This window comes from Xyrauchen texanus, chromosome 40 (genome assembly GCF_025860055.1).
Source record: "Xyrauchen texanus isolate HMW12.3.18 chromosome 40, RBS_HiC_50CHRs, whole genome shotgun sequence".
Classification (NCBI taxonomy): Eukaryota; Metazoa; Chordata; class Actinopteri; order Cypriniformes; family Catostomidae; genus Xyrauchen; species Xyrauchen texanus.
The window spans coordinates 28,130,257-28,157,577 of NC_068315.1; the positions used below are offsets into that span (position 1 = coordinate 28,130,257).

Consider the following 27,321-nt stretch of genomic DNA (forward strand, 5'->3'; position numbering starts at 1 on the left):
TTGGAATGATTAATCCGATGATACCAATTATATATTTTGGTTAAAATTCCAAAATGCAGATGAAATGCAGATCTTCTTTGCATTAATGTAATGCTAACATGCTTTATGGCATATATTTCTGTAAAAGGAATGAAAGAGAAGGGAAGCACACCAAAGAGAGCCAATTTACCAATGTGTGATCAAGCCGAAGCATTCCTTGGATTTTCTGTATTGGATGAGACTGAAACTCACACTGATTTTTGTCTTGCAACTGGTAGGATCAAACTGAAAGACATTCTCAACTCTTCTTCCTTCAACACAAGTGGTTTCAATTATAGTGAAATTGAACAACAGATACTCATAATATAGAAAATAGAGTGATCTGGTGCTTTTGAGAAGACAACATCTTTTGAGTATTTGAAGAACTGACAAAACATTGTGAAACTGAACTATTTTGGTGATACTTCAGTGAGGTTTCATTGAACTCATTAACATTTAGCTGGTTTACAGAGTGAGTTTATGTGTATTTTATTTTGTTTATTCTGTTTTGTGTTCGCAACTGAATGTTCATCCTATGCAAAGAGTTTGTGGGTTTTGTTTTTTTGTGGCATTGCAGGGAAATAAATTTCATAAATAAGATCAAACCATAACAGTAATCCTCTAAAGAGATGGTGTCAAAAGACTTGGTAGCTAAAATATACTTTTGAAAAATAGAACGAGTCAACAACTTGCCATATTAAGAGCAAGAAAAATATCGAAATAACCTGTAAAGAAACAAAAGCAGAGTGAAATTGAATGTTCAAAATCAAAACCAAAATGATGAGGTTGTTGTCATATTTTTATTTTATTTTTTATAAAACACTGGTGGACAAAAGTTTGGAATAACGTACAGATTTTGCTCTTATGGAAAGAAATTGGTACTTTTATTCACCAAAGTGGCATTCAACTGATCACAATGTATAGTCAGGACATTAATAACATGAATAATTACTATTACAATTTGAATTGTTTTTTCAGAATTACTTCAAAAGAGTTCTCATCAAAAAATCATCCACATGCAGCTATGACAGCTTTGCAGATCCTTGACATTCCAGCTGCCAGTTTGTCCAGATACTCAATGCCATTTTACCCCACACTTCCTGTAGCACTTGCCTTAGATGTGACTTGTCGGGCACTTCTCACACACCTTACAGTCTAACTGATCCCACAAAACCTCAATGCGGTGAAGATCCAAAACACTCTTTTCCAATTATCTGTTGTCCAATGTCTGTGTTTCTTTGCCCATTCTAACCTTTTCTTTTTGTTTTTCTGTTTCAAAAGTTTTTTTTTCTTTGCAATTCTTCCCATAAGGCCTGCACCCCTGAGTCTTCTCTTTACTGTTGTACATGAAACTGGTAATGAGCGGGTAGAATTCAATGAAGCTGTCAGCTGAGGACATGTGATGCATCTATTTCTCAAACTAGACACTCTGGTGTACTGATCCTCTTGTTTAGTTGTACATCTGGCCTTCCACATCTCTTTCTGTCCTTGTTAGAGCCAGTTGTTCTTTGTCTTTGAAGACTGTAGTGTACACCTTTCTATGAAATCTTCCGATTTCTGGTAATTTCACACATTGTATAGCCTTCATTCCTCAAATCAATGATTGACTGATGAGTTTCTAGAGGAAGACATTTTTTTTTTTGCCATTTTTGACCTAATATTGACCTTAAGACATGCAAGTCTATTGCAGACTGTGGCAACTCAATACCAAACATAAAGACTATGTTAAACTTCATTTAACGAACCAAATAGCTTTCAGCTGTGTTTGATATAATGGCAAGTGATTTTTTTAGTACCAAATTAGCAATTTAGCATGATTATTCAACGATAATGTGTTGGAGTGATGGCTTCTGGAAATGGGGCCTGTCTAGATTTGATAAAAAAAAATTAAAAAAAATAGTGATGGTGCTATTTTTTACATCAGTCATGTCCTGACTATATTTTGTGATCAGCTGAAGGCCACTTTGCTCAATTAAAATACAAATTTCCTTCTAAAACAGCTACATTTGTACATTATTCCTAACTTTTGGCCACTAGTGTATATCATACCTGTTCTTACTTTAAACAATGTCTCTGCCTGAGTTTGTTCACTGTTGTTGCTGACTGCCTTCTACAAAATTTGATCTGGTCTTCTGAGAGAACTGGTCTATAAATTAAGGTTTTGTGTCAAACTGATTCACCACAGTAAGTAAGTGGTGTATAAGCTACATCATTCCTTATGAGTACAGAGATATAATAGATGAACAGTAAATATTATTCTAGAAATCTTATAAACATGACGTTCTGTTAAACTACTTTAATGCAATCATTCAAAGATTGTTTTCTTAAAACACTAAGTTGGAAAGAAGAAATGGGACAGAGGTCATTCTTCTCTTTAGATAAACTGGCATCCAGTTCCTCTGACTTAATCACATGATTCTCAAAACTACAAACAATCTCTGCAATGACATCATTAGACAGAACACAAATTTTTCTCAAGGTTGAGAGCCTCACTGGGACACAGGCCTTATCAGCTGGAACAAATAAGTACAATACATTCAAACGCAACAGAAAACTTAGGCAGAAATATACTTTTAGTGATGAATGCTAAGAATATATTTTTGTCAGTAATTAATTACCTAAAATTAAATACAATAAAACTATCAGAGATAAAATACAAAAATGACCTGTAACATAAACGGAATAAATCCTCATGACTAAAAATGCTTTGATTACATTTTGATTATAACAATTGCTAGTAAGTGTATTCAACTCATTAATTGGCTGAAGAGACTCAATTGCTTTTTATTATTTTGGTTCTGGAAACTTTTATTTACAGAGTTGGGCTTAATCCCACATCTCCCACAGCTCAATGTGTCAGAGCACATGCATGAACCGATATAGGGCATGTCTTCAGAAATCTACTGATGATTATATCCATGATATTCAGAGGCGTCATGGTCATTCAAATCTAAAAGGTTGTTGCAGAAATCAGTCCTGTCGAGTTTGCTTTGAAGGAGAACTTAATCCAGTAATTTTTGGAACATGGAACAGTTATTTAGCAAAATGACCTAGTTGTTCTGTTCTATTCACCAAGTTTTTACATTTTATAAATTGTAATTTTTTTATAACTTTGCTTTAGCTGTAATTGGTCTGTGCTTACCGAAATGCATAACACTGCTCCCAGTGGCCAAAGTGGTAACTGTTGTTGGGTGTATGGGCACGTGTGAGCTCCGTTTTCTGGGTGAAATGTTCACAGAGGGACACCATAAGAGAGTTGTAAAGCAAGTTTTTTTAAGCTGTACAGGATTTAAAACAGTGAAGGGGAATACATATTTAATAAACTGAACCCTAAACCCTGAACTTAAACCTAAACCTGTCCATAAGTGCAGTAAAACAGTAACAGTAGAGGGAAAAATGCAACGTAACTAGCATAGGAGCAGGCCGCGCCAGCCGGGGTACTCTCTCTATGTTTTCTCTCCATACAGTGTTAGATGCGGCTGGGCCATCTAACACTATAACATGCACCGAGGCAGGTGTTCTTTTCCTATCCTATTCTTTCAGGGGGAAAATACCCTGCAGAGACCACATTCTGCCCAGCAGGGGAGGTTAAAGTGTGGCAAATATGTCACATGGGCTTACCAGCCACATATGGAAGTGGTGCGGTGGTAGGTCCTGCCTCGATGGGGAGGAGCTCTACAAACACAGCAGCCAGGGGGCAGAGGGAACATTGCCCAAGGGAGATGGGGTCCGCCAACAGGGGGACCGTACGGCAGAAAATGCATTACAGGGGGTTACCGGAGTAATCATTACCTGTGGAGCACCTGTTCCAGTACAGGTAACCCGGTGCCAGTGACTTGTGGACTTGACTGGGGGAGTAGAGCGCACGTCTTCACCTCAGGAGAGGGGAAAAGCGCTATGCTCAAGTGATACACCTGGCCAGCTGTTCCGTATTACCAAATTCTACGTGTTCGGACCTGAGAAAGCACAGGACGAGACCACAGAGTCAAGAGATTGTAAAATCTTGCAAAGGTATTGGGTGTTGTCCTGCCCACAGCTCTGCAGATGTCTGCTAGAGAGGTGCCATTGGCCAGTGTCCGCGAGGATGCCACACTCCTCGTAGAGTGTGCTCGAACCCGCAAGGGGGCGGGCACAGCCTGGGTCTGGTAGGCCAATGCAATGGCGTACACAATCCAGTGGGAACGCCTCTGTTTGGAGACATTCCCTTTCCACTGTCCACCAAAGAATGCACTGGACACACCACAGCTAAGGCTGGGTCTGCCTATTCCTATGCAGCACTTGCTGTTTCACTACCTGACACCTGAAAGGGGTGGTAGGAACCTTGGGCACATAGCCCGGTAGGGGTCTCAGGATGATGTGAGAATCTGCCGGACCAAACTCTAGGCAAGTGTCGCTGACAGAGAATGCTTGCACATCCCCAACCCTCTTGTTGAAAGTGATCGCAATCAGGAGTGCCATTTCAAGGAGAGGGCCTTTAGTTCAACTGACTCTACCAGCTCAAATGTGGCTCTCTGAAGGCCCGAGAGGACCATGGGAACAGGCATGGCCTAGGAGGGTTCAGCCTCCGGGTGCCTCTACGGAACCTGATAATCAGGTCGTGCTTCCCTAACGACTTACCACCCACTGTGTAATGGTTAGCCGCTGTGGCAGCTACATAAACCTTCAAGGTGAAGGGGGACAGCCACCCCTCCAGCCTCTACTGCAGGAATGAGAGCACTGATCTGACCGTGCACCTCTGTGGGTCTTCAGATTAGGAAGAACACCAATTTTCGAATAAGCGCCATGGCGATATATATATATATGCTACTGTCGCTGTTGTCTGAGAAGATCAATACGTGCTTGCCACGGATCAGCAGCAGGAATCTGCACAGGGCAAGTAATACAGCCAGCAACTCTAGGCAGTCGATGTGCCAACCCAGCCTTTCCAGGAGCCAACGCCCAATGTGCCCATTGCACATTGTGCCCCAGCCCAATTGGGAGGCGTCTATAGTAACATCAACACATCTGAACACCTGCTGTAGGGGGATTCCTACCTGTAGAAAACAGAGGTCTGTCCAAGGGCTGAATAATGGTGGCAGGAAGGGGTGAGGGTCACACGGTATGTGCCCATCTCGGGACTCGAGTCTGAAGCCAGTGCTAAAGTGGTCTCATATGTATCAATCCGAGTGGCGCAACCGGCGCTGAGGATGCCATATGCCCCAGGAGCCTCTGAAATTGTTTCAGTGGAACCGCTGTGCCCAGTCTGAATGTATTCAGGCAGTTCAGCACCGACTGTACATGCTCGCTTGTGAGTCTAACGAGTCTAACTCCATCACGAGCAAAGAGATGGTCTGAACCGAGGAGAGCTTGCTCTTTTACCAGTTGACCCAAAGCCCTAAACGGTTGAGGTGCCCGAGCACAAGGTCTCTGTGTGCACAGAGCAACTCTCGTGAATGTGCTAGGATTAGCCAGTCATCGAGGTAGTTGAGTATGCAAATTCCCACTAACCTTAAGGGGCCAAGAGCTGCCTCTGCGACTTTCGTGAAGACACGAGGGGACATGGACAGACTGAAGGGGAGGACCTTGTACTGATACGCCTGGCCGTCAAAAGTGAACCGTTGAAAGGGTCTGTGACAGGGTAATATTGAGACATGAATGTATGCGTCCTTCAGGTCTACCACCGTGAACCAATCTTGATGCCGAACGCATGTCAAAATAAGTTTCTGCAGGAACGGGAGTCTGTGTAAGGCCCGGTTCAGAACTCGTAGGTCCAAGATTGTCCACAACCCACCGCTTTTGTTTGGTACGATAAAGTAGGGGCTGTAGAACCCCTTCTCCATCTTGGCTGGAGGGACAGGCTCTATCGTGTCCTTGCTCAGAAGGGTTGCGATCTCCGCATGCGTTTTCACCCTGCACCAAGATGAAGCGGATGCCACTGAAGCGGGGCGGGCGCCTGACGAATTGAATCGTGTAGCCGAGTTGGATGGTCCTGGCCAGCCACCACAACGGGTTGGAAAGCGTAAGCCATGCGTCCAAGCTCCGGGCGAGGGGCACTAAGGGGACGATCACGTGCGATGTACCTGGAGTTGTGGCCTTGCGGCTGGGGGGAGCAGGCGGCATCAAGTCGGGGAGTGTTGCTTCGTCCTGAGGTGGTTGTGCCGAGGAGAAGCTCAAAGCACTCACCTTGCTCCGTGGACCCGGCCCGGGGTGGGTAGGCGACTGAGGAGGAGAAACATCTTGAGAAAGATACGTCTTTAAAAAGACATTCTACATCAATCTGTACTCTTTTAGAGAAATATACTCTTTTAGAGGGCTGTCAAAGGGGGCGTAGTCTGCACTGGCGTGCAGAAGAAGAGATAAGCCGTATATAAATGCACCGTATCTCCAATAGTCTTATAGAGGTGAGTGGAACAGCAGTGAAAAAAATCTGTCTGAACAGATGAACACTTCCCTCCTTTTATACCCATATGTCCGGGGGAGGGGCATGCAAATTCTGTTCACCAATTCTCATTGGCCTTTTCTCAAAGATAAGAGGTAACTGAGGCTCTCAAGAAAGATCCTTAGTGTCACTACATCGACACAACGTCGAGTGAGTGACAGAAGGGGAACCAACTTTTTTAAATGCTGAGATTTAAAGCTTGAGGAGGAAATAATAAGCCTTTTCTCACTTTCCTGTCAGGTGTCTGCATCTTTGGAGGAGCAGGCTTTCACAGAGGCATGGGGTCTCAAAGCAAAGGCTACCTTCAGTGATTTAGTTGTGGACACATTTGTTAACCCTGAACTGAAGAAAATCATCAAAAAAATCAAAGTTCTGGGACCCGCCAACCTCCCCACCACAGAGAGAGAGAGGGTTAGTGCACATACACTGTTAAAACTGTGGAAAGAGAGCTATTTGATGTCTTTATTCATTATCTTTCTCTTTGTTTTTTCAGTATAACACCATTCTGAGCCAGATGGATAGCATCTACTCAACGGCAAAGGTGTGCCCAAGTCTTGACGAATGCTGGTCTTTGGAGCCTGGTGAGAAACCATCCCAGCACTTTGTAATACGTGTCAGTAAGGGACAACATTAATGTGGAAAGTTTAGGAATTTGTTTGAAACCGATTTGTTTGAAATTGATCATATCAAATAAAGTAGATTTTCTTTTCCTGAAGGAACATCAGTGCATGCAGTACAGCAGGAGAAGGGTGTTTAAGTTTTAAGAAAGCTAACAATGAAGCAATACTTAAGTAAAAGGAAGGAGATGACAATCTATGTGTATGAATGTGACAGATTGTAATGCCAAACATGGTGGCTGTAGTTCCACCTTTTGGTTAAAAGAGCAAATCGAATTTATAGCTGTATTGCAACACTCAATATACAATATGGTGGCTGTATAAATAGAAGTTCCATCTTACAATAGAAAATAAAGCCAATTACCTGTTTTTTGTGTTTTTTATTTTTATTTTTTTACCTCAAGAATGCACATCATATATAGACCAGCATGAAAAATATTTTGAGCTAAAGAAGCACAATATTCTATGTCAGATTTTATTTCTGATTTCCAAATATTTTATTGGAATGTAATCTTGAACAACAGTTTTAGAAATGTCAGTCTTTCCCACTGCATGTAGATAGGAGCTGTACTGCATGAGTGGAAATAGCTGCACCTATCCCTAACCTAACCCTGACCTGGCTTGCCTTGAATGGACTTTGTCGGCCATGCAAATATCATGGTTTATGCATATACTTTGGAGCATAAATCAGCTATTATGGTGAAATATATTTCAGTAAAGACCAGTCACAATTTAAAATTAAAATACCTGTAGATACAAGAAATAAGACCAATCGCAATTCAGTATACATTTAACACAATTATATAATTACAGACAGTTACATGTTGAATGGTGAACATTCAGTGGGAGATTTTTTTACATTTAAATATAAATTTTCTTAAAAAGTTTATTGAAACCAACAATGGATAGCACTCCTTAGGCTAAGATCTGAATGAAAATTGTGTGTTTACCTGTTGCTATATCTCAAATAGTAACATGGTACTAGTACCACACGAATTGATGAAAATTGTTCCTTGAATGCACTTAAAGTTAATTTGGATAGAAGTATCTGCCAAAATGCACAAATGTTGATGAAGAAAAAGTAGTTTGAGAATAAAATAAATGGAGAAGCATGGAACTGAAAGTGCTGCTTTGCAAGCACAATTATACATCTAGAGAAAACAACATCAGGAAAAGAGACAGTAGTCTAAAGTGGTCTTAAATGCAGACCATTGGAAATCTAAACTAAATTCCACACATACCTTATTTTAAAACATTTCACAAAACACTTTAGGTAACATTGGTAACACTTGATTTATGTTTGTTTGCCTAATGATTGGAACTATGCATTTGAAGTGTTCTGCGTATCTTTAGCTTTATTGCAACATGTTGCTCTGATATATGAAGTTTGGACCGTTAATCCTCTGTCACATTCAACACAACATGAAATAATCAAACAATTGTTAATGACATAATTCATCTCACTATAATGGTTAAATATTAATTCATAATATCCATAAAAATCTCATTAATGCCTCTTTAAGATGCACGTTTGTAGATTGTTTTGCCATGGTTTGGTTGTTTGGGCGTACTTGTTTACAACTGAAATGGATGTGTATGGCAATAAATCTGACTGAGCAACAGCACACACTAAACAAACACTGAATTGCTAGTCACTAGCATTTAAATGAGAGTGAATGTCCTTCAGTGTAGTTGGTGCATACCCTATTAGTATAATATATTTTGTTCAAGTAATGAATTACTTGACTGAGCAAACTTATGAGCTTGGGCATGTTTACATTTTCTATGGAATTGTCACAACAGACAGGTACACACACAACTGGGTCTGTCCCAGGTAAAGCAGGATGTCTGATCACCCTACTCTCCCACTCTCCATCTCACAGATCAAGATATCAAGATCTAAGTTCCAAAGCATATGTCAACATCTACTGTATTCTGTGCTCCTAAAAGCTTCCATTCAAGCTTTTTTTTCTCTAAGATACAAAATGCATTATGCCTCTGTGAGTCTAACCAAGAAACTAATTTGTTCATTTGGGGTTTCAGGCTTGTTTGCAAGACTCAGTATAAACAATTCCTGTAGAGTCAGTTTGAAATATAATGCATTTTGTTCAGTGCTTTGTTAAGTGTTATTTTGGTGTCTTCTCAGAACTTACAGAGATCATGGCTACCTCAAGAAGCTATAATAGACTTCTGTATGCTTGGGAAGGTTGGCACAATATCTCAGGAGTTCCACTCAGAGCCCTCTACCCTGAGTTTGTAGAGGTTAGCAACAAGGCATCTAGGATGGATGGTGAGCAAGTAATTCTTTGGAAGAATGGATGGGAGGAAAGAGATACAGGGAGAAAGATTTGGCACTACCTTTTGTCTGTTTTCTTAAGGCTTTGAAGATACAGGCGAATACTGGCGGTCCTGGTATGAATCTCCAACCTTTGAGAAAGACCTGGAGAATCTGTATACACAGTTGGAACCCCTTTACCAAAATCTGCATGCATTTGTCCGCCGCAAGCTCTTTGACTTCTATGGTCCTAAATACATCAACCTCAAGGGTCCCATCCCTGCCCACCTTCTGGGTAAGTCAGCCAGATTGTGAAAATCTTTACTTTCTGCTATTACTGTAATCAAGCAACTAGTCTCACACAACCAGGCTTTTGACTTGTTGCTAAAAGCCTGGTTCACATTGCATTCTGGCCAAAAACTGCTCAAGAAGCAACATGATCACATAAGAAGTCGACATGCTGCTTCCGAATGATCATGAAATTGACTATATATCTGATCGACATATACTTTTTGATTTGAAATGCCATTTAGGACTGGCAGTGGAAGGACACAGTGGACTATTATTCTATGAACATGAGCTAGTTGGATGGCTTTCTCTGTTGTGCAACGTCGCCACTTATATTGCAGTATCTCCCACCGAACATGTTTCACGCGTTCCAGGACAGTGGACAGTGGATGGGGGAGAATAGGGTGGCGAGGGAGCCCTGGCAGTTGGGGGCCCTAGGCTTACGTGAGCCAATTTAAGCCCATGCATTAATTCGGCCCTGCTCCCAGAAGCTGCGTAAAGCCAGCCAATCAAATTTTAACTCGTGATTTCAACTAGATCTTGCCATTTTTTGTGCAGTATGCATCAATTGGCCAGTGAATGGATTCTGGGTGGTTTGTGGGCATGCCATCTGTGGCTGAGTCTAATATGTCCTGTCCTAAAGATGTTAGTTTGCTTGGTTTCAATTAGGAAACATGTGGTCACAGACTTGGAACAATATCTACAATATGATGATCCCTTTTCCTGGCAAACCCAATGTAGATGTGACTGACACCATGGTTGCTCAAGTAAGCTAACAGTCCAATTTCTCAATTTCTGAATAATATCCTAATGACTCCAGAAAGTGATAAAGTCATTTGTATCCATAGGGCTACAATGCCACTCACATGTTCCATATTGCTGAAGAGTTCTTTACCTCTCTGAATTTGAAAAAGATGCCTGATGAGTTTTGGAACAAGTCCATGCTGGAGAAACCTGCTGATGGAACGGAGGTGGTCTGCCATGCCTCTGCCTGGGACTTTTTCAACCGCAAAGATTTCAGGTACATGTCTCATATCACTGTAATGGGCATTCACACATACAGTGATTTTTATGGAGGTCACAGAGGGGCTGTATTGTTGGTCGTAGTTGGCATTTCAAATACTGTGCAGCAAAACTGGTCATTGGTTTTTTAAAATCTGAGCACAAATGTGATGTATTTCTGGTATGAAACAAGACGTTCGATTTTCAATTAAAACTCAAATAACTTTTTCTTAAAATTAACACTCTGAAGGGGGACAGCCAACAACTTCTGACACAGTTTACACCACATTTGTATTATTTTTACAAATGTATACAAATTATATAAAGCTCACAGTGAAATTGCTCACAGCGACATTATCGATCCATCTTGCTGCATTTGAAAACAATCTGTTAGATTGGACAGCAAAACTCTCTTTTGTGTCTTTAAATTCATCTTCTTTAAATCACCACCTCAACAAAATGGTTGGTTTCTGATTTTGAAAGTGTGTCTTGTGGTAAATGCCCTCAAATATATTGTACCTTTGTGACAGAATAAAAATGTGTATTTCTTCTAAATACTTAAGAGCCCCTAAATTCATATGGATTTTCATTTCCTCAAGAAAAAATCCTGACACTTAAACGTTTTTGAAAAACCTACTTTCTTAAACCTGTCACTGGCATAAGGCCAGTTTACATGGAATTTGGTATGAATCAAATAGATATGCTCTATGCACATTTTTTGGATTCACTAAGTCCTTCAAAAGACATGAGCCAATACATTTTTCAGGTATGGCCCATAGTGACTAATTGGCCTGTCTCTAGTGATCGCAATATCCAAAATTAACAAAAATTGGTACACATGAACAACAGGACATTCTGATGACATGTGCCAAATTTAATGCCCCTGATTGTGCAAATCTATTGAGCAAGTTAAAATTTGACACCAAAACAACTATCTTCACAGGATGTATTCTTTCAAATTTAACTACTTTGGTCATGTACTTCTCCTTGTGCTACATGTGCTTGGACCCTGATAATTGCTGCTTGCAGCTATTTTTACATTTGCACTTTTATTCAAAATGATGATTGTCTTATTAAAAGCTAAATCTGTGTTTGTCTTGGTCAGAATCAAACAATGCACCACGGTGACAATGGAACAGATTTTTACTGTGCACCATGAGATGGGCCATATTCAATATTATCTTCAGTACAAAGACCAGCCGGTTAGCTTCAGGGCAGGAGCCAATCCTGGCTTCCACGAGGCCATAGGAGATGTTCTGTCTCTTTCTGTGTCCACACCTAAACATCTCAACACCATTGGCCTCCTAGACCAAGTGACCAATGATACTGGTAGGTAGAAGAATTTCAGAATGATTCTTAGCATTGAACTTGTAAACCTCCAACATTAGATTAATATGGACAACTAATGCATTTGTAATTCTGTAGAGAGCGACATAAACTACTTATTGAAAATGGCTTTGGAGAAGATTGCCTTCCTTCCCTTTGGATACCTTATTGATCAGTGGCGCTGGGGTGTGTTTAGTGGACGCACACCACCTGAGCGTTACACTGCAGAATGGTGGTACCTCAGGTAAATACCAGTGTCTGATACTCCCAGAGAAAATTATTCATAGCTCAAGAGAAATAATTGATTTCTCAGTTATGTTTCTTTTAGTTATAATGTTTGAGATGTATCTTCTAAAGTTCTATGAAGAAGTAAAAAATTGAAGAAAAAAATTGATGAATTTGTTGAGAGAATGATTTAATACAATAAACATCTCTGACTTTTGATTGCAGAGGTGACACTGTTAAGATATCTTTTAAAAATCGTATATTGGATTAAGGGCCTGGCATAATTCATACGAAATTGAAGAATGAACGGGTGTGATGTCATTTTGAGCAAAATCTGGCCATAACTAAGGTTTTTGAGTTAGTTAAGGTGGTTCGTAACCACTCGTCAGTGCAAACTTTCAGGAACACTTCTTACTGCCATTGGTTCACCTAATTACTAGTTGTGACCTAGAGCTCCACCTACTTTTGAGGCCAACAACTAATTCCAGTTATGTTGTTAAATCAGTTTAGATCAGTCAACATGAACACATCAGCATGCAGAGTAATTAGTGAGCTGGTGCCAACTTACCTACATCTGTCCGATCGTTCACGTACAGAAATTGTCCAAGAACATGTCATACGATTGTTTTTTAAATTAGTCTACTAAAGGAATCAAATCTATACTCACTCTGTTGTTTGATATGCTGCTTCACTCATGTGTCATCTGCAGCCGAAAGCCATTCACGCATCTATCTAAAGTGAGATATACCTTTCTTATCATCATTATTTTATCTGTATTCTACCTACTAACACACTTTTATACACCCATCTTAGCAGTAGGATCAGTGTCATCATAAATGAAAATAACAAACTTGATCGGTGAATATTATGGCCGAATACAGCATGTTAGCACATTAGCAGAATGCAAAATGTAAACATAGCATGACCCATTATCTAATGCATGTACTGTATATATTACTTCAAAGAGAAATAAGAGGTTAAAACAACATGACATATTACACATTATCTACTGCAAAAACTGTATTACTTCAAAACATCATTGAGAAGTTAAAACAGCTTATTTTACTGGTCTCTAGTGAATTCTTCTAATACAATGAGGCATGAAGTCAGAAGTTTACATACACCATAGCCAAATACATTTAAACTCAGTTTTTCACAATTCCTGTCATTTAATCTTAGAAAACATTCCCTGTCTTAGGTCAGATAGTGTCACGAATGGTGTGGAAGCAGGACAAGACAGACGAGAGGTGCGGATCCAAACGCAGTTTTATTAAATAAGAGGAACACAAAACACTGGAACAAAAATAAACGGTCCACGATGGGAAAAGTAACTCAAACACAAACTAACACACAGGTGAAAAGAACACTAACACTGGAACAAATTAAAGGTCCACGATGGGAAAATGAAATAAACACACGAACACGAAACATCCACGAACGATCAAACAAACAAGGGAACAAGAGAAGGCATTAAACATTGGAAACATGGAACATCACATACAACGACCGACAAGGGAATGGAGGAACAAACAGGGTTTAAATACACAAGGACACAATAAAGACTAAACGAGACACAGGTGAGAACAATGATGAGTGCAGGCAGTGAGGGAGGCCGGGAATTGTGGGAATTGTAGTTTTCTACAAGGACAGTGAGACTCGGGCGGACAACAAGGAAAACATGACATGGAATGTGATCAGTGAAGGGTGAAATGGAAAACACGGGGCAGACAACAAGGAATCGTGACAGAATCCCCCCTCAAAAGGACAGGATTCCAGACGGTCCTAAGAAACAAAAAGATAGCAAAAATAAACAAATGTTCAAGGAGAGAGGGGCTAGAAAAGGGGAAAAACAGACAGACCAAAGGGGGCACAAGGGACACAGAGAAAGAACAAGGAGGCACAGGGGGCACTGAGACAGTCCAAGGGGGCACAAGGGAAAATTTGGCAGTCCACGGAGGCACAAGGGGTGGACAGGCAGACCAGGGAGGCCAAGAGGGCAGACAGGCAGTCCACGGAGGTGCAAAGGGCAGACAGGTAGACCAGGGAGGCTAAGGGGGCAGGCAGGCAGTCTATGGGGGTGTGAGACGGGGTCAGGGTCAGGTGGCCTGGGGGGCGTCCACTGGGTAGGGACAGGTTTAGGAGACCAGGGAGGTGGCCTCAAGGCAAGGCCCGGTTCAGGGTGCCTGGGAGGAGGAGTGGCCACTGGGGAAGTTGGCGGAGCCAAGGAGGACTTCTGAGGCGGAGCAGTCGAAGACTTGGGTGGCGGCGTCGTGGAAGGCGTAGGCGGTGAACGCACGGAAGGCGGAGCTGAGGGAGCCACTGGAGGCGGAGCCGAGGGAGGTTCAGGAGGTGGAGCCGGGAGAGGCTCGGGAGACTCCAGAGGCGGAGCCGTGGTTGGCAGAGCCGTGGGAGGCTCAGGGGGCGGGGCTGAGGGAGACTCAGGAGGCAGAACTGAGGGAGGCTCAGGAGGCGGAGCCGAGGGAGGCAGAACCATGGAACCGTAGGAGGCTCGGGAGTCTCTGGGGGCGGAGCCGTAGGAGGCTCGGGAGGCGGAGCCGAAGGAGGCTTGGGGAGAAGAGCCGTAGGACGCTCGGGAGGAGGAGCCCTGGAAGGCTCGAGAGGCTTGAGAGGCGGAGCCCTGGAAGGCCCGAGAGGCGGAGCCCTGGAAGGCCCGAGAGGCTTGAGGGGCGGATCCCTAGAAGACTCAAGTGACTTGAGGGGCAGAGCCCTGGGAGGCTCGAGAGACTTGAGGGGCGGAGCCCTGGAAGGCTCGAGAGACTTGAGGGGCGGAGCCCTGGAAGGCTCGAGAGGCAGAGCCCTGGGAGGTTCGGGAAGCTCGAGAGGCAGAGCCCTGGAAGACTCAAGTGACTTGAGAGGCGGAGCCCTAGGAGGCTCGAGAGGCGGAGCCCTGGGAGGCTCGAGAGACTCGAGAGGCAGAGCCCTGGGAGGCTCGAGAGGAGGAGCCCTGGAAGGCTCGAGAGGAGGAGCCCTGGGAGGCTCGGGAGATTGAGAGGCGGAGCCCTGGGAGGCTCGAGAGGAGGAGCCCTGGAAGACTCGAGGGACTTGAGAGGCGGAGCCCTGGGTGGCTCGGGAGGCGAAGCCCTAGAAGGCTCGAGGGCCGCTGGCTCTGGGACGGTCATGGCTACTGGCGCTGGCCCTTGGACGGCCGAGGCTACTGGCGCTGGCCCTTGGATGGCCGAGGCTACAGGCGCTGGCTCAGGGACGGTTGAGGCTACAGGCGCTGGCTCAGGGACGGTCGAGGCTACAGGCGCTGGCTCGCTGACCGGGGCTGACGAGAGCTCAGGCTCGTTGACCATGGCTGACGTGGGCGCAGGCTCGCTCACAGTGACAGGCGTGGGCGCAGGCTCGCTCATCGTGACAGACGTGGGCTCTGGCTCGCAGACCGAGGCAGGCGTGGGCCGGGAGATGGAAGCCTGTCTTCTCTTCCTCCTCCGGGCAGACGAAGTGGACCGTGCAGGCTCATTGACGGCGACAGGCATGGGGGTTGGCTCGCTGACTGGTGGGGCAGGCATGATGGGAAGGGCCATAGGCGAGTGGAAGGTCACCACTGTGGGAGGTGAGGTTGGGTCCTCCTCTGCCATGCCCACAGTGAGTGGCGAGCCGCTGACCAGCAAAGTCTCTTCCACAAAATCGCGGAGCTTCCAGCCACGCGTCGCCGGTGGCAACAGCTCCGTGAGCGAATCGGTCAGATTAGCCCAGAAGAACACCACCAGGGAGGAGTCTGGGAAGTCGGTAGCCCACGCTAGGTCCAGGAAGTCTCTAATGTGATCCTCCACCGGGCGGCTTCCTTGCCTCAGGTTCAGGAGGCGGCAGCTTGCCTGAAGAACCGCTGGATCCATTGGGGTCGGTCGTTCTGTCACGAATGGTGTGGAAGCAGGACAAGACAGATGAGAGGTGCGGATCCAAATGCAGTTTTATTAAATAATAAGAGGAACACAAAACACTGGAACAAAAATAAACAGTCCACGATGGGAAAAGTAACTCAAACACAAACTAACACACGGGTGAAAAGAACACTAACACTGGAACAAATTAAAGGTCCACGATGGGAAAATGAAATAAACACATGAACACGAAACATCCACGAAACATCCACGAACGATCAAACAAGGGAACAAGAGCAGGCATTAAACATTGGAAACATGGACCATCACATACAACGACCGACAAGGGAATGGAGGAACAAACAGGGTTTAAATACACAAGGACACAATAAAGACTAAACGAGACGCAGGTGAGAACAATGATGAGTGCAGGCAGTGAGGGAGGCCGGGAATTGTGGGAATTGTAGTTTTCTACAAGGACAGTGAGACTCGGGGCGGACAACAAGGAAAACATGACATGGAATGTGATCAGTGAAGGGTGAAATGGAAAACACGTGGCAGACAACAAGGAATCGTGACAGATAGGATCACTACTGTATTTTAAGAATTTGAAATGTCAGAATAATAGAACCGAGAATGATATATTCCAGCTTTCTTTCATCACATTCCCAGTGGATCAGAAGTTTACAAACACTTTAGTATTTGGTAGCATTGCCTTTAAATTCTTTAACTAGGGTCAAATATTTTAGGGAGCCTTCCACAAGCTTCTCACAATAAGTTGCTGGAATTTTGGCCAATTCCTCCAGACAGAACTGGTGTAACTGTGTCAAGATTGTAGGTCTCCTTGCTCGCACACACGCTTTCAGTTCTGCCCACAAATTTTCTGTTTGATTGGGGTCAGTGCTTTGAGATGGCTATTCCAATACCTTGACTTTGTTGTCCTTAAGCCATCTTGCCACAACTTTATAGGCATGCTTGGGGTCATCGTTCATTTGGAAGACCCATTTGCAACCAAGCTTTAACTTCCTAACTGATGTCTTGATTTTGTTTCAATATATCCACATAATTTTCCTTCCTCATGATGCCATCTATTTTGTGACGTGCACCAGTCCCTCCTGCAGCAAATGGTAAATGGTAAATGGTCTGCACTTATATAGCGCTTTTTTTAACCTTAGAGGTTACCAAAGCGCTTTACACTGTTTCCCAATCACCCATTCACACACACATTCTTACACCAATGGCGGCAGAGCTGCCATGCAAGGTGCTAGCCTGCCATTGGGAGCACATAGGCACTGAGTTTGAAAGCAGGCCTTAAAATACAACCACTTGTACACATCCAATTCAGTACATCTCCTTTCCCAAGGCGAGCCGTCGAGGAGAGATATTAGCTCCGAGAACCATACCCTGTTCAGCCAGCACGGCGCTATCAGTAAGAGGCAAGACCCTTGCAGGCGAACTCTGGCCAAGACTCCCGGGGGCAGAGAAACCGGGGAAAAACGCATACAGACGCATTCAGGGCCATGTATGTGCCATCACGTCCAGACCCAGGGGGGCTGGGTGACTCAGGGAGAAGTAGAGGAGACATTGCGCTGTTCATAGAGGCGAAAAGGTCCTCTTCTACCCTGTAAAATCTCACCCAGATTTGTTCCACTACCTAGGGGTGGAGTTTCCACTCACCCGTCGGTATTTTCTGTCTGGACAGTAAATCTGCTCCCACATATCTGCCAGAAATTTAGCTGACGTGAACGTGGACCTCCTTGATGGTTTATGAAAGAGACTACTGCTGTATTGGCACCAAGACATGGTAGCCTCTGGAGGAAGCATTTCAGGGCCAGAAATACCGCCATCAACTCGAGACAGTTACTGTGACAACCGAGCTGACGACCCTCCCATCACCTTGAGCTGGATGACCACCTAAGACCGCTACCCAGCCCATCAGGGAGGCGTCTGTCGTTAGCAGCCTGCGATGACGAGACGCACCTAGAGTGGGACCCAAGGTAAGAAACCAGGGTCTGAACCACATAGCAAGGGAACGAATCACGCGGCGCGTAACCCTTATTAGCCCTAAGGGACTGGCCCTTGGATGAAATCCTCTGGCTTTTAGCCACAGCTCAAATGGTCTCATATGGAGCAGGCCCAAAGGGATCACCTTGGGCGCAGACACCATGAGACCTAGTATTTGTTGATACTGGTGAACAGTGCAACCTTGACCTAGCCTGAGTTTGCTCAGGGTGTTCTGAATGGACGTGATACAAGCGGGAGACAACTGTGCCTTCATCATGATCGAATTCATATAACCCCCAGATAGGTGATTCCCCGGGTGGGAGAGAGAACGCTCTTTGACGTTGAGTCTCAGACCCGGAGAAACCAGATGAGCTAAGACAATATCCCTGTGCTGAACTGCCAGTTCTTGGAGCTGCGCTAAGATCAGCCAGTCGTCTATGTAATTCAGAATGCGGATGCCGCGAAGGAGCCAGTGCTGCATCCATGCATTTCGTGAATGTGCGGGGTGATAGGGCTAGGTCGAATGGAAGAACCCGATACTGGAAGGCTTCATCCCCGAAAGCGAACCTCAGGAACTTCCTGTGCTGTGGCAGGATTCCAATATGGAAATATGTGTCCATGAGATCAATCGTGATCAGCCATTTGTAATTTTGGATCTGAGACACGACCGTCTTGACAGTTAGCATCTTGAACTTGAACACCCTGACCGAGTGGTTCAAGCCTCAAAGATCTAAAATCGGATGCAACCCCCCCCCCTCTTGGGGACCAGGAAGTATCTGCTGTAATAGCCTGACTCTTTCTCTGGAAGGGGAACACGTTCATGGCTCCTTTGACCAAGAGATTTTGCAGCTCTTTCCACAGTAGACGTGTCTGCTCCGGTTTCACGGTAGTGTGAAACATGCCTTTGAAACACGGATGGCGGCAAGCAAATTTAATTCTGTAGCCTCTTTCTACTGTGTTCAGAACCCACATAGAAATGCCTGGCAGAAGTTTCCACGCTGCCAAGTTCTCTGAGATGGGTATCAATTTTGACACTTTTTATTGAGGGGATGTTGAGTGTTCCACGTCCTGGATAAAGGCAGGAAGCAACGGTACACCCAACTCTTTGTTGGAAGCCTCTGTCACCCGAAACACCAAAGGCAGCGGGAGTGAAGAGGTTTCGTGAGGGTATCGGGAGGGCTGAAGTGGATGGTACACGCGCCCCGTCCCGAGAGGAACCACCCCCATAAGGCTGGGTACAAGACCGTCAGGGTTTCTTTCTTTTAGAAATCACGACCCTGAGGTGCTGCTTCGGGGGCTGCTGAGGGCGACGAGCCTGTCCCCAGTCTTTACGAGGGGGAGCACGACTCGCCACGCTCTGCCTAGCAGAGTCGGGGCGGGACTGGGTGGCCGACGGCCCCGCCCCCCTGAGTGCGGCGAGGAAAAAACTGCCCGAAGGCTTCCTCGTGGCTTTTCGCCTTCTGGAATCTGGAGATAACCGTATTCATGTCGTTTCCTAAGGCGAAAACGGGGCATTGAGTGGGAAAACTCTGTCCTTATCCTTGATGCCTGAAAGGTTAAGCCATAAATGCATCTCCGTGCTGACTAAAGCGGACATAGACCGACCAATGGCACGGGCAGTCTGCTTGTTCGCATGGCCAGTCTAGCTGTATTCTGGCCACAGCCCGAGTAACCACCTGAAGTAATTTCACAGACGCTTTATTATTATGTACAGAGGGTCAGCGCCCCCTCGTGAAATGAAGAGGTGCCGAGGCGCGCTTCAGCTTACGAGAAGGATCAGCTGGATCTGGGGAGAGAGCGAGCGATTGGGACGGACCCGTCTCTTGCTCCTCAGCCAGATATATGCGAGAGCCCCACGATGAAAGAGTGGGCGCTGACTCCCGGAAGTAAGCGAGGCGAGCGCAAAGCATTTCACCCGAATGTAGGTCGCAATGCGCGCACTCGCCCTGCCCCAACGCGAGAGCAGCATTCTCTTCCCCCAAACAAACAAAACAAAACTGATGCGTGTCCCTGACATTCATAGGACGTTGTCAGGGAAACACGCATCGTTTGCTTTGCTTCACTGACATTTTTCCACCTTTTTCTTTTCTATTTTATATATATATATATATAGAAAGAGGGAAAGGAGAAAAGATTCACTGCGCACTGCCTAACAAATTCTAAATCCTAGCAAAGGAAAGAAAGTTTCTGACAGGCTTGTGAGACACACAGCACAGTGGGCTCTGAAGAAAACGGATCTGACGACAGGCTGGTGACGCATCTATTTATAGCCTGGCCACAGGTGATCTAATGATCTCACCAGCTGAGGCTATAAATTCCGGTCAATGTTCATTGACGTGTTACACACATATTCACAGCTGGTCACAATGCAGGATTATTCCCAAAAGCGCTTAGCAAAGCGCAGCATCATAGTGAAGCTTTTTCTAAAGGGAACTATAGTTTGCTAGTTTTAAATCTGTGGAGTGGTTAAATTAATTTTTTTTTAATGACTTCAACCTAAATTTACTGTATGCAAACTTCTGACTTCAACTGTAAATGTCACATTAGTTAAGGTTTTAAACATTTTCTTGTGCGTCCTCATATTTAAAAGCTCCTTTAAATGCCTCCTCCAACAGAGTAATGATGAGTAATGCTTAACAGTTTCAAACTTTTTTGTTGTTGTTGTCTCTGAGCAATGAAAGAAGTAGGTTTTCGCTATGAGTATGCCAGGATCTTTACTAAGGTCTTTTCTTAATGGAAAATTTTGAAAAGAAGGAGACTTCCATTTTCAGAAGTATCCATTTGGTATCCTTTTATTAATTGAGATGAATTTCATTTAGATCAGTAGTTCTCAACATTTTTTGGATGAACGTCCCCCTCCTTCATTTCCTTACCCTTATGCCTCCCCAACACCCCCCCATAACATACTGACATAATTTGAAATTGGAGACTTTGTGTTATCAAAAAACCAAAACAAAAAAACTAAATATATGTGTTTTTTATTTGCTTGATGCAACTTTTATACATTGCATAATTTAAGAGTTTTGTTAATAAATTCAGTAGGCTAATGTGTCATGAATGTGAGACCAAACCTTGCATTTCTTTTAATTCAAGCAGATGGAGGGCTATAATCTGGGGCCTATAAAATTAAAATGTGATGATAGAAACTAATAATACAAGTGATGTTTTCATTATATTTCAAAAATAAGAGAAAAGACCAATAATATTGTATAATTTCTTGCACTGAAATGCTCATTCTACAGAACAGCATTGATTTTGAGTTGGATGCAGATGTAAATGTCCTGGTATTAACAACAGTAAGGCTATCTATAGCATATACTGTATAAAAAGTACAAAGTTAATACCTAATTTTTATTATTCTGACAGTGACAGTATTGGAACTCCTTTCATCAGGTTCTTATTGATTCAAATTCTGTAATCTCTTGGAATTTCTGAAGGCAAACAAACCAGTTATACTGTATTTTCTTAAACTCAAACAAAATGTATTTTAGCAGTTTTTTAGGAATTAGTATATAGATTTCATCTTTAAAAAATTGTGTGTTTCGCATATGCCCTTTATGAAAATTTTAACTTATTAATTAATTAATTTTGTTATAGTTATAACAGTGGTATTTGTAACAAGACAGTACGCATATGGAAGCATGGATTTTCACTACCATGGTTAGATGTAACATGACTCCTATAAAACAAACTATGGAATTTCTGTAATTATTAACAGTAGGCCTACTCTAAATACATTTTAAAACAAATAATACAAAATATAAAAATGTATAAGTTGTAACATAAATTAATGATATTCCCTCACTCCCCTAATGTACCCTATTACAAATTGTATACAGCAAAACTGAAGAAGTGATATGATGATATATATTCTGAATCGATTTCTGCTTAAAGTACAATTTGTTAAAAAAGTAATTTCAAGGGTGGTGATGCAGAATTCTGTGCCGAATTCAAATGGTTTCACGTGATGCTGCTCACTGGTCCTGGCAGCGCTGTACTGATAAACGGTGCTCGAGACCGCTCTGCGAGTAAAAACGCACACACTTTGCATGCGCGCTGCTCTGTTCATTGTGCCGTATCCAACTACGGAGCCATACAGGTGTATTAACGGAGGTTGTGTCTCCGGTGCTTAACCAGATACTTCAGATGTGTCGCTAGAATTCAGAATCAGATGAACCGTGGTACAAATGCGTACCAACCCGTATAACAGAGAACTGATATATTGCAAGTGTAGATAAACGTTTTCATGCGAAGAGGAACTGCACAACAGATTTGAGTAATATGACTGACCCCCCCCCCCCCCATTTGTAACCTAACACCCCATGGCATCCTTTGAACACCCCTAGTTTAGATGGTACTTTTTGAATATAGTTTTTTAATACCTCTTCTTAGTATGCATTCATATTTATTGTTCTTTGTATTAGGGTAAAGTACCAGGGAATCTGTCCTCCAGTTAGACGTACAGAGGAACATTTTGATGCTGGAGCAAAATATCACATTCCAGGAAATACTCCATACATTAGGTGGGATTTTGATCATGAACTGCTGCAAAACTGTGATGTAATGTACATTAAATTTGCAGATGCTTTCCTCTCCAAAACAACTGGGTGCTTACAAGTTATACATTTTTACCAGTTTGTTTGTTCCCTAGGAATCAAACCCATTACTTTGGTATTGGTATTGCTAGTGCATTGCTCTATCAGTTAAGCTTCAGGAACATAAGAGACAATAATAATTCTTGTCTTATTCCTTGTCTTTGTTTAATCTCTTGCAGATACTTTGTGAGCTTCATTCTTCAGTTCCAGTTCCATGAGAAATTGTGTCAGGAAGCCGGACAAATTGGACCTCTCCACAAATGTGACATTTACAGATCAACAGAGGCTGGGGCTGTTTTACAGTATGCATTTATTGGGGCTCAGATTGTATCACTGTACCATCATGTGCCATCAAGTCTCTATAGACACTAGAGTGGCAGTGTTTTTGGAAATACAGTAAGTGTTGTTTTATTCTGTTTTGAAGGAAAGTCTTGCAGGCTGGCTCTTCAAAGCCTTGGACAGAAGTACTACAAGAAGCTATTGGCACTAACAAAATGGATGCCAGCTCCTTGATTAAATACTTTGAGCCAGTTATTGAATGGCTGCGGCAACAGAATAATAAAACAGGAGAGATTCTGGGCTGGTCCGATTTTAATTGGGTGCCACCAGTACCAGAGGGCTACCCTGAAGACATTGGTAAGACTGCATGCAGAGGAGGTTACCAACTACATTTGATCATTTTGTTTAACACTCAGAACATCCCTACTGGTACAAATGGGCCCTAAAACTAAGCTGCAAAATGACTATATTTGAAATTCCAAATTTGTGACTCAACATGGATGTATATATTTGAACATACTACCATTTATGTTGACCATTCATGATTAAAGGTAAGAAGAAAACTCATTCTTATGCCTTTTGAATCCCACAGGTAAAATAACAGATGAGATTCAGGCAAAAAAGTTCTTAGATGAATACAACAGCACAGCTGAGGAGTTCTGGAATGCTTACACTGAGGCCTCCTGGAGCTACAGCACTAACATCACCGAGGCCAACAAGGAGATCATGGTGAGTTTCTAAGACTGCTCTGTATTTTACAACACAGCTCATTCTCAGTGTCTCATTTAGCATTTTCTGGCTTTAGCTTAAAAAGAACTTGGAGATGGCCAGTCACACAAAGATGTTTGGACTCGAGGCACGTACGTTTGACACCAGTGACTTCCAGGATGAATCAGTGAAGAGAATCCTGAATAAACTGAGTGACCTTGAGAGAGCTGCACTTCCTGAAGAACAACTCATAGAGGTAATAAATATAGAAAGAAAGAAAAAAAAAGGGAATGAAATGTTTTTATTGATAGAACTACTTTAACTCTTTTGTTTATGGTAAGAAACTGAAAGCAGTGAAACGTTTATACTTGAATGTTCCGAGTTCAATATAACTGAAGATCAATCGACAGATGTAACCAGATGTTCATACAACTGGAATAGTAGTCCCACCAATTTTAGCCAAATTACTTTTATGTGCCAAACACTGTTTCACTGCAGTTTCCTGTGGAAATTAACACTAGAGACGCCGACTGAGCATTTTATTCACTTTCACACAAATCACGATGTGGTGATGGAGGTGTGGCCGAGCGACATTTGCAGAGAGTGAGGCTGGGAGAAACAAAATGTTAAGGATTGACACATGTGGGAAATCAACTCTAACAGCTGTTTTTTGTTTGCAGTGAGAGTAGAGAGGGATAAAAAGGGCATTTGTGCATTTAATGTTATGCTGAAAAGCAGGTCTTTGTGTGTGCAATAAAGTATTTACGTTGGACATTTTATCCGGCCCATGCTTCGTCCTTCAAAAGAAAGCTAGAGACATATCACTGTGGTGCTGAAACCCGGGATGAGGAGGAAGTAAACGTCATCATGGAGTCCGCGCCGCTGGCCGAAGTGTTCAAGTTCCTCGCTGGCATCCACCAAGCATAACATCAGGCTCTGCTTGACCTGTGCATGGAACAGAAGCAGTGGTTCCAAGCTACAGAGCTTGGTACACAAGGAGGGGTCATCAGCCATGGCATTGGACCGACCTATGGACATGCTGCAAGTCACGCTCATGCTTGGCAAGTACGGCCACCGGTTCTCATTCACTGGTGCTACTGGCTGTGGAACACGACACTGAGGGAGTGCTTGATCTGGTGGTACTGGAGCAGTTCATCAGCCGGCTACTGAAAGGACCACATGGTGGCATGCTTGGTGGCCGACGAGCCCGCTTCTTCTCTCTCTCTCACTCTCTCTCTCTCTCGCTCTCTCTCTCTCCTCCCTCCCCCTCTCCTTCCCCTCATCCTGTTCCTGTTCCCTGGAAATGGGAAATTCCTACCCCAAACCGGTTCCCTGGTCCTGTCAACCCTATCCCTCTCCGCGGTTGTGAAGTTTGGTCTTGTCTGCTGGAGCTGGGGAACCTGGGCATTTCCAGGACCGATGCCCCTTGTATTACTCCCCACATCGAGCTCTAAATTACTCACCAAGTGACTAGGGCCATTTGAGGTCACATGGCGAATCGGGGAAATCGATTATGAGGTTAAACGAACAGATAGAGGCGGAGAATGTCAGATTTACCACATCAATCTCCTAAAACCGTGGAGAGAGGTGGTCCCCTAGCTATTGGCGATGGTGGTTCTGGAGAGGGAGAAGCTCCAACCGGAGATTAATTTAAAAGCCACCAAATGAGTCACCCTGGTCACTCTCACCATTACAAGTCACGGAGGTTGCCAGGTTGCAAGGATAATTCTCCGACGTGTTCTCACCCCTTCTCGGTCGTACAAATCTCAAAGTGCACCATATCGAAATGACCCCAGGGGAAGTGGTACGCAGTCATCCCTACTGATTACCCCAACACAAAAAAAGTGTTTCGGGAACAATTAAAGGCCATGCTACATATGGGGGTAATAGAAGAATTCCACAGTGACTGGGCCAGCCTGGTGGTGCTGGTTCCGAAGAGTGATGGCTCGGTCCACTTCTGTGTGGATTATAGAAAAGTTAATGCGGTGTCTAAATTTGATGCATACCCAACTGCTCGATCGGTTAGGTGTGGCTAATTTTTATTTCACATAGGATTTGACAAAGGTATTTAGGCAGATCCCCTTAACTCCAATGCCCCTTGAAAAAATGCATTTTCCATACCGTTTGGCTTACATCAATTTGTCACCCTTCCTTTTGGTTTGTTCGGGTCCCCGGCTACATATAAGTGGCTCATGAACAGATCCTCAGACCGCATGCCACAGCAAGTCGGGCAAGACTCATGGCAATCCATAAGAAGTGTGCAATTGGGTGGGTGGAAGGATACCAATGTGCGAATCACCCGTTGGTATCTAGCTCTCCAGCTTTTTAAGTTTGAGGTGGTCCACAGGCCGGGGATCATATATGGCTGCATTTCCTCTCCAGAAATGGGGGAATTAAGTTACAGGCAGGATGGCTCCTCGGACTGAGACAGGCGATGGGGGTATGTGGTGATGGGGGCTTGGCTGAGCGACATTTGCAGAGAGTGAGGCCGGGAGAGACAGAACGGTAAGGATTGACACCTGTGGAAAATCACCTCTAACAGCTGTTTTGTGTTAGCAGTAAAAGTGGAGAGGGATAAAAAGGGCAATCCAGACCGCCGGAGGAAGAAAGACGTACACAGCAGTGATCGTGTGCGCATTTAATGTTATGCTGAAAAGCAGGTCTGTGTGCAATAAAGTATTTACTGTACGCTGGACATTTTACTTGGCCCTCACTTCCTCTGTCAAAAGAAAGATAGAGACATATCACACAAGTCTACACCGGCTGATTATAACTTTATAAACACTTTTTTTTTGCTCTATTACTCACACACCATTATGTTATGCTATTGAAACACTTTTACTTGAATGTATTATTTAAAAAATAAGATACATTCTAACATAATCTCTCGCTCAGAAATATGCTTGCAAGGGAAGAGACTCAAAATTTACATCAAAGCATCTTAAAAAGTTTATTGACAATCAAACATATTTATACCAGAAAAGTGCATCAAGGAAAATCATCATGCGTCAATAACAGACATCTCTATCTGTGTACCAGTCTAAGAGGCGCTCTCTACTATCGGAATACAATTTTGTACTAAAAGACGAGCTCGAGAAAACCTTGAGCTTCAGATAAGGAGAGCAGAAGGAACAGAAAAACAAGTGCTACGTGTCAGTAAAGACTAGTGACAATGGAGGCCCAAAATGAAAAAGTAGGCCTGTAACTGAGAGCAAATCTATATTTCTCACACTATTGGTTCCAACTAATATTCTCCTTAAAAACCTTGTCTTATTATGATACTATTTCACTCACTTTTTGGCGTCCAAACCTGTTGGACATTTCACTAAGAAACTACAGCCAAACATGTCAACACATGCAGTTTTGTTTTGTAATAATATTCATGAGATCAGGCTGAAAGAAATCCATAAATTTGTATTGAGCAACTTTTATTAATTTAATTTTGTTAATTTTGTTACATAATTCAGTTTGATGGAATTTTGTTGTGAAATTCAAATGCATAAAATCTTAAAAATAGGGTAAAAGATTTTTTGTGTGCATTTTTGTATGAAACAAGAGTTTTTAATTTTAAATGCTCAGTAATGCCTGTCCATAATAAACCAGGGATGAGTCTAAATATTTTTTAAAGACACTTTCGACAAAGCTTAACTTGTTTTGAACCTGAAACTTTACTTTAAAAGAGAGTCTATTGAAAGATTGAAAAATGACTTATTGAAATTTT

At 43.3% G+C, this 27,321-nt stretch overlaps 1 protein-coding gene across 4 annotated transcripts in view; it reads left to right on the forward strand.

Moving 5' to 3' along the window:
* The window catches only part of LOC127633668 (angiotensin-converting enzyme-like), a 70,664-nt gene that overhangs the window by 14,039 nt on the left and 29,304 nt on the right, over nt 1–27,321 (forward strand). For 3 of the 4 annotated variants that reach the window (XM_052112905.1, XM_052112909.1, XM_052112907.1), the window contains exons 3-15: nt 6,677–6,847; nt 6,930–7,017; nt 9,200–9,343; nt 9,432–9,623; nt 10,286–10,383; nt 10,465–10,637; nt 11,724–11,947; nt 12,044–12,188; nt 22,443–22,541; nt 22,793–22,915; nt 23,038–23,249; nt 23,485–23,621; nt 23,698–23,856. In XM_052112905.1, the coding sequence (XP_051968865.1) occupies nt 6,677–6,847; nt 6,930–7,017; nt 9,200–9,343; nt 9,432–9,623; nt 10,286–10,383; nt 10,465–10,637; nt 11,724–11,947; nt 12,044–12,188; nt 22,443–22,541; nt 22,793–22,915; nt 23,038–23,249; nt 23,485–23,621; nt 23,698–23,856 (1,965 nt within the window). The remainder of the gene's footprint in view (nt 1–6,676; nt 6,848–6,929; nt 7,018–9,199; nt 9,344–9,431; nt 9,624–10,285; nt 10,384–10,464; nt 10,638–11,723; nt 11,948–12,043; nt 12,189–22,442; nt 22,542–22,792; nt 22,916–23,037; nt 23,250–23,484; nt 23,622–23,697; nt 23,857–27,321) is intronic. The other variant, XM_052112906.1, reaches the window with a different exon arrangement.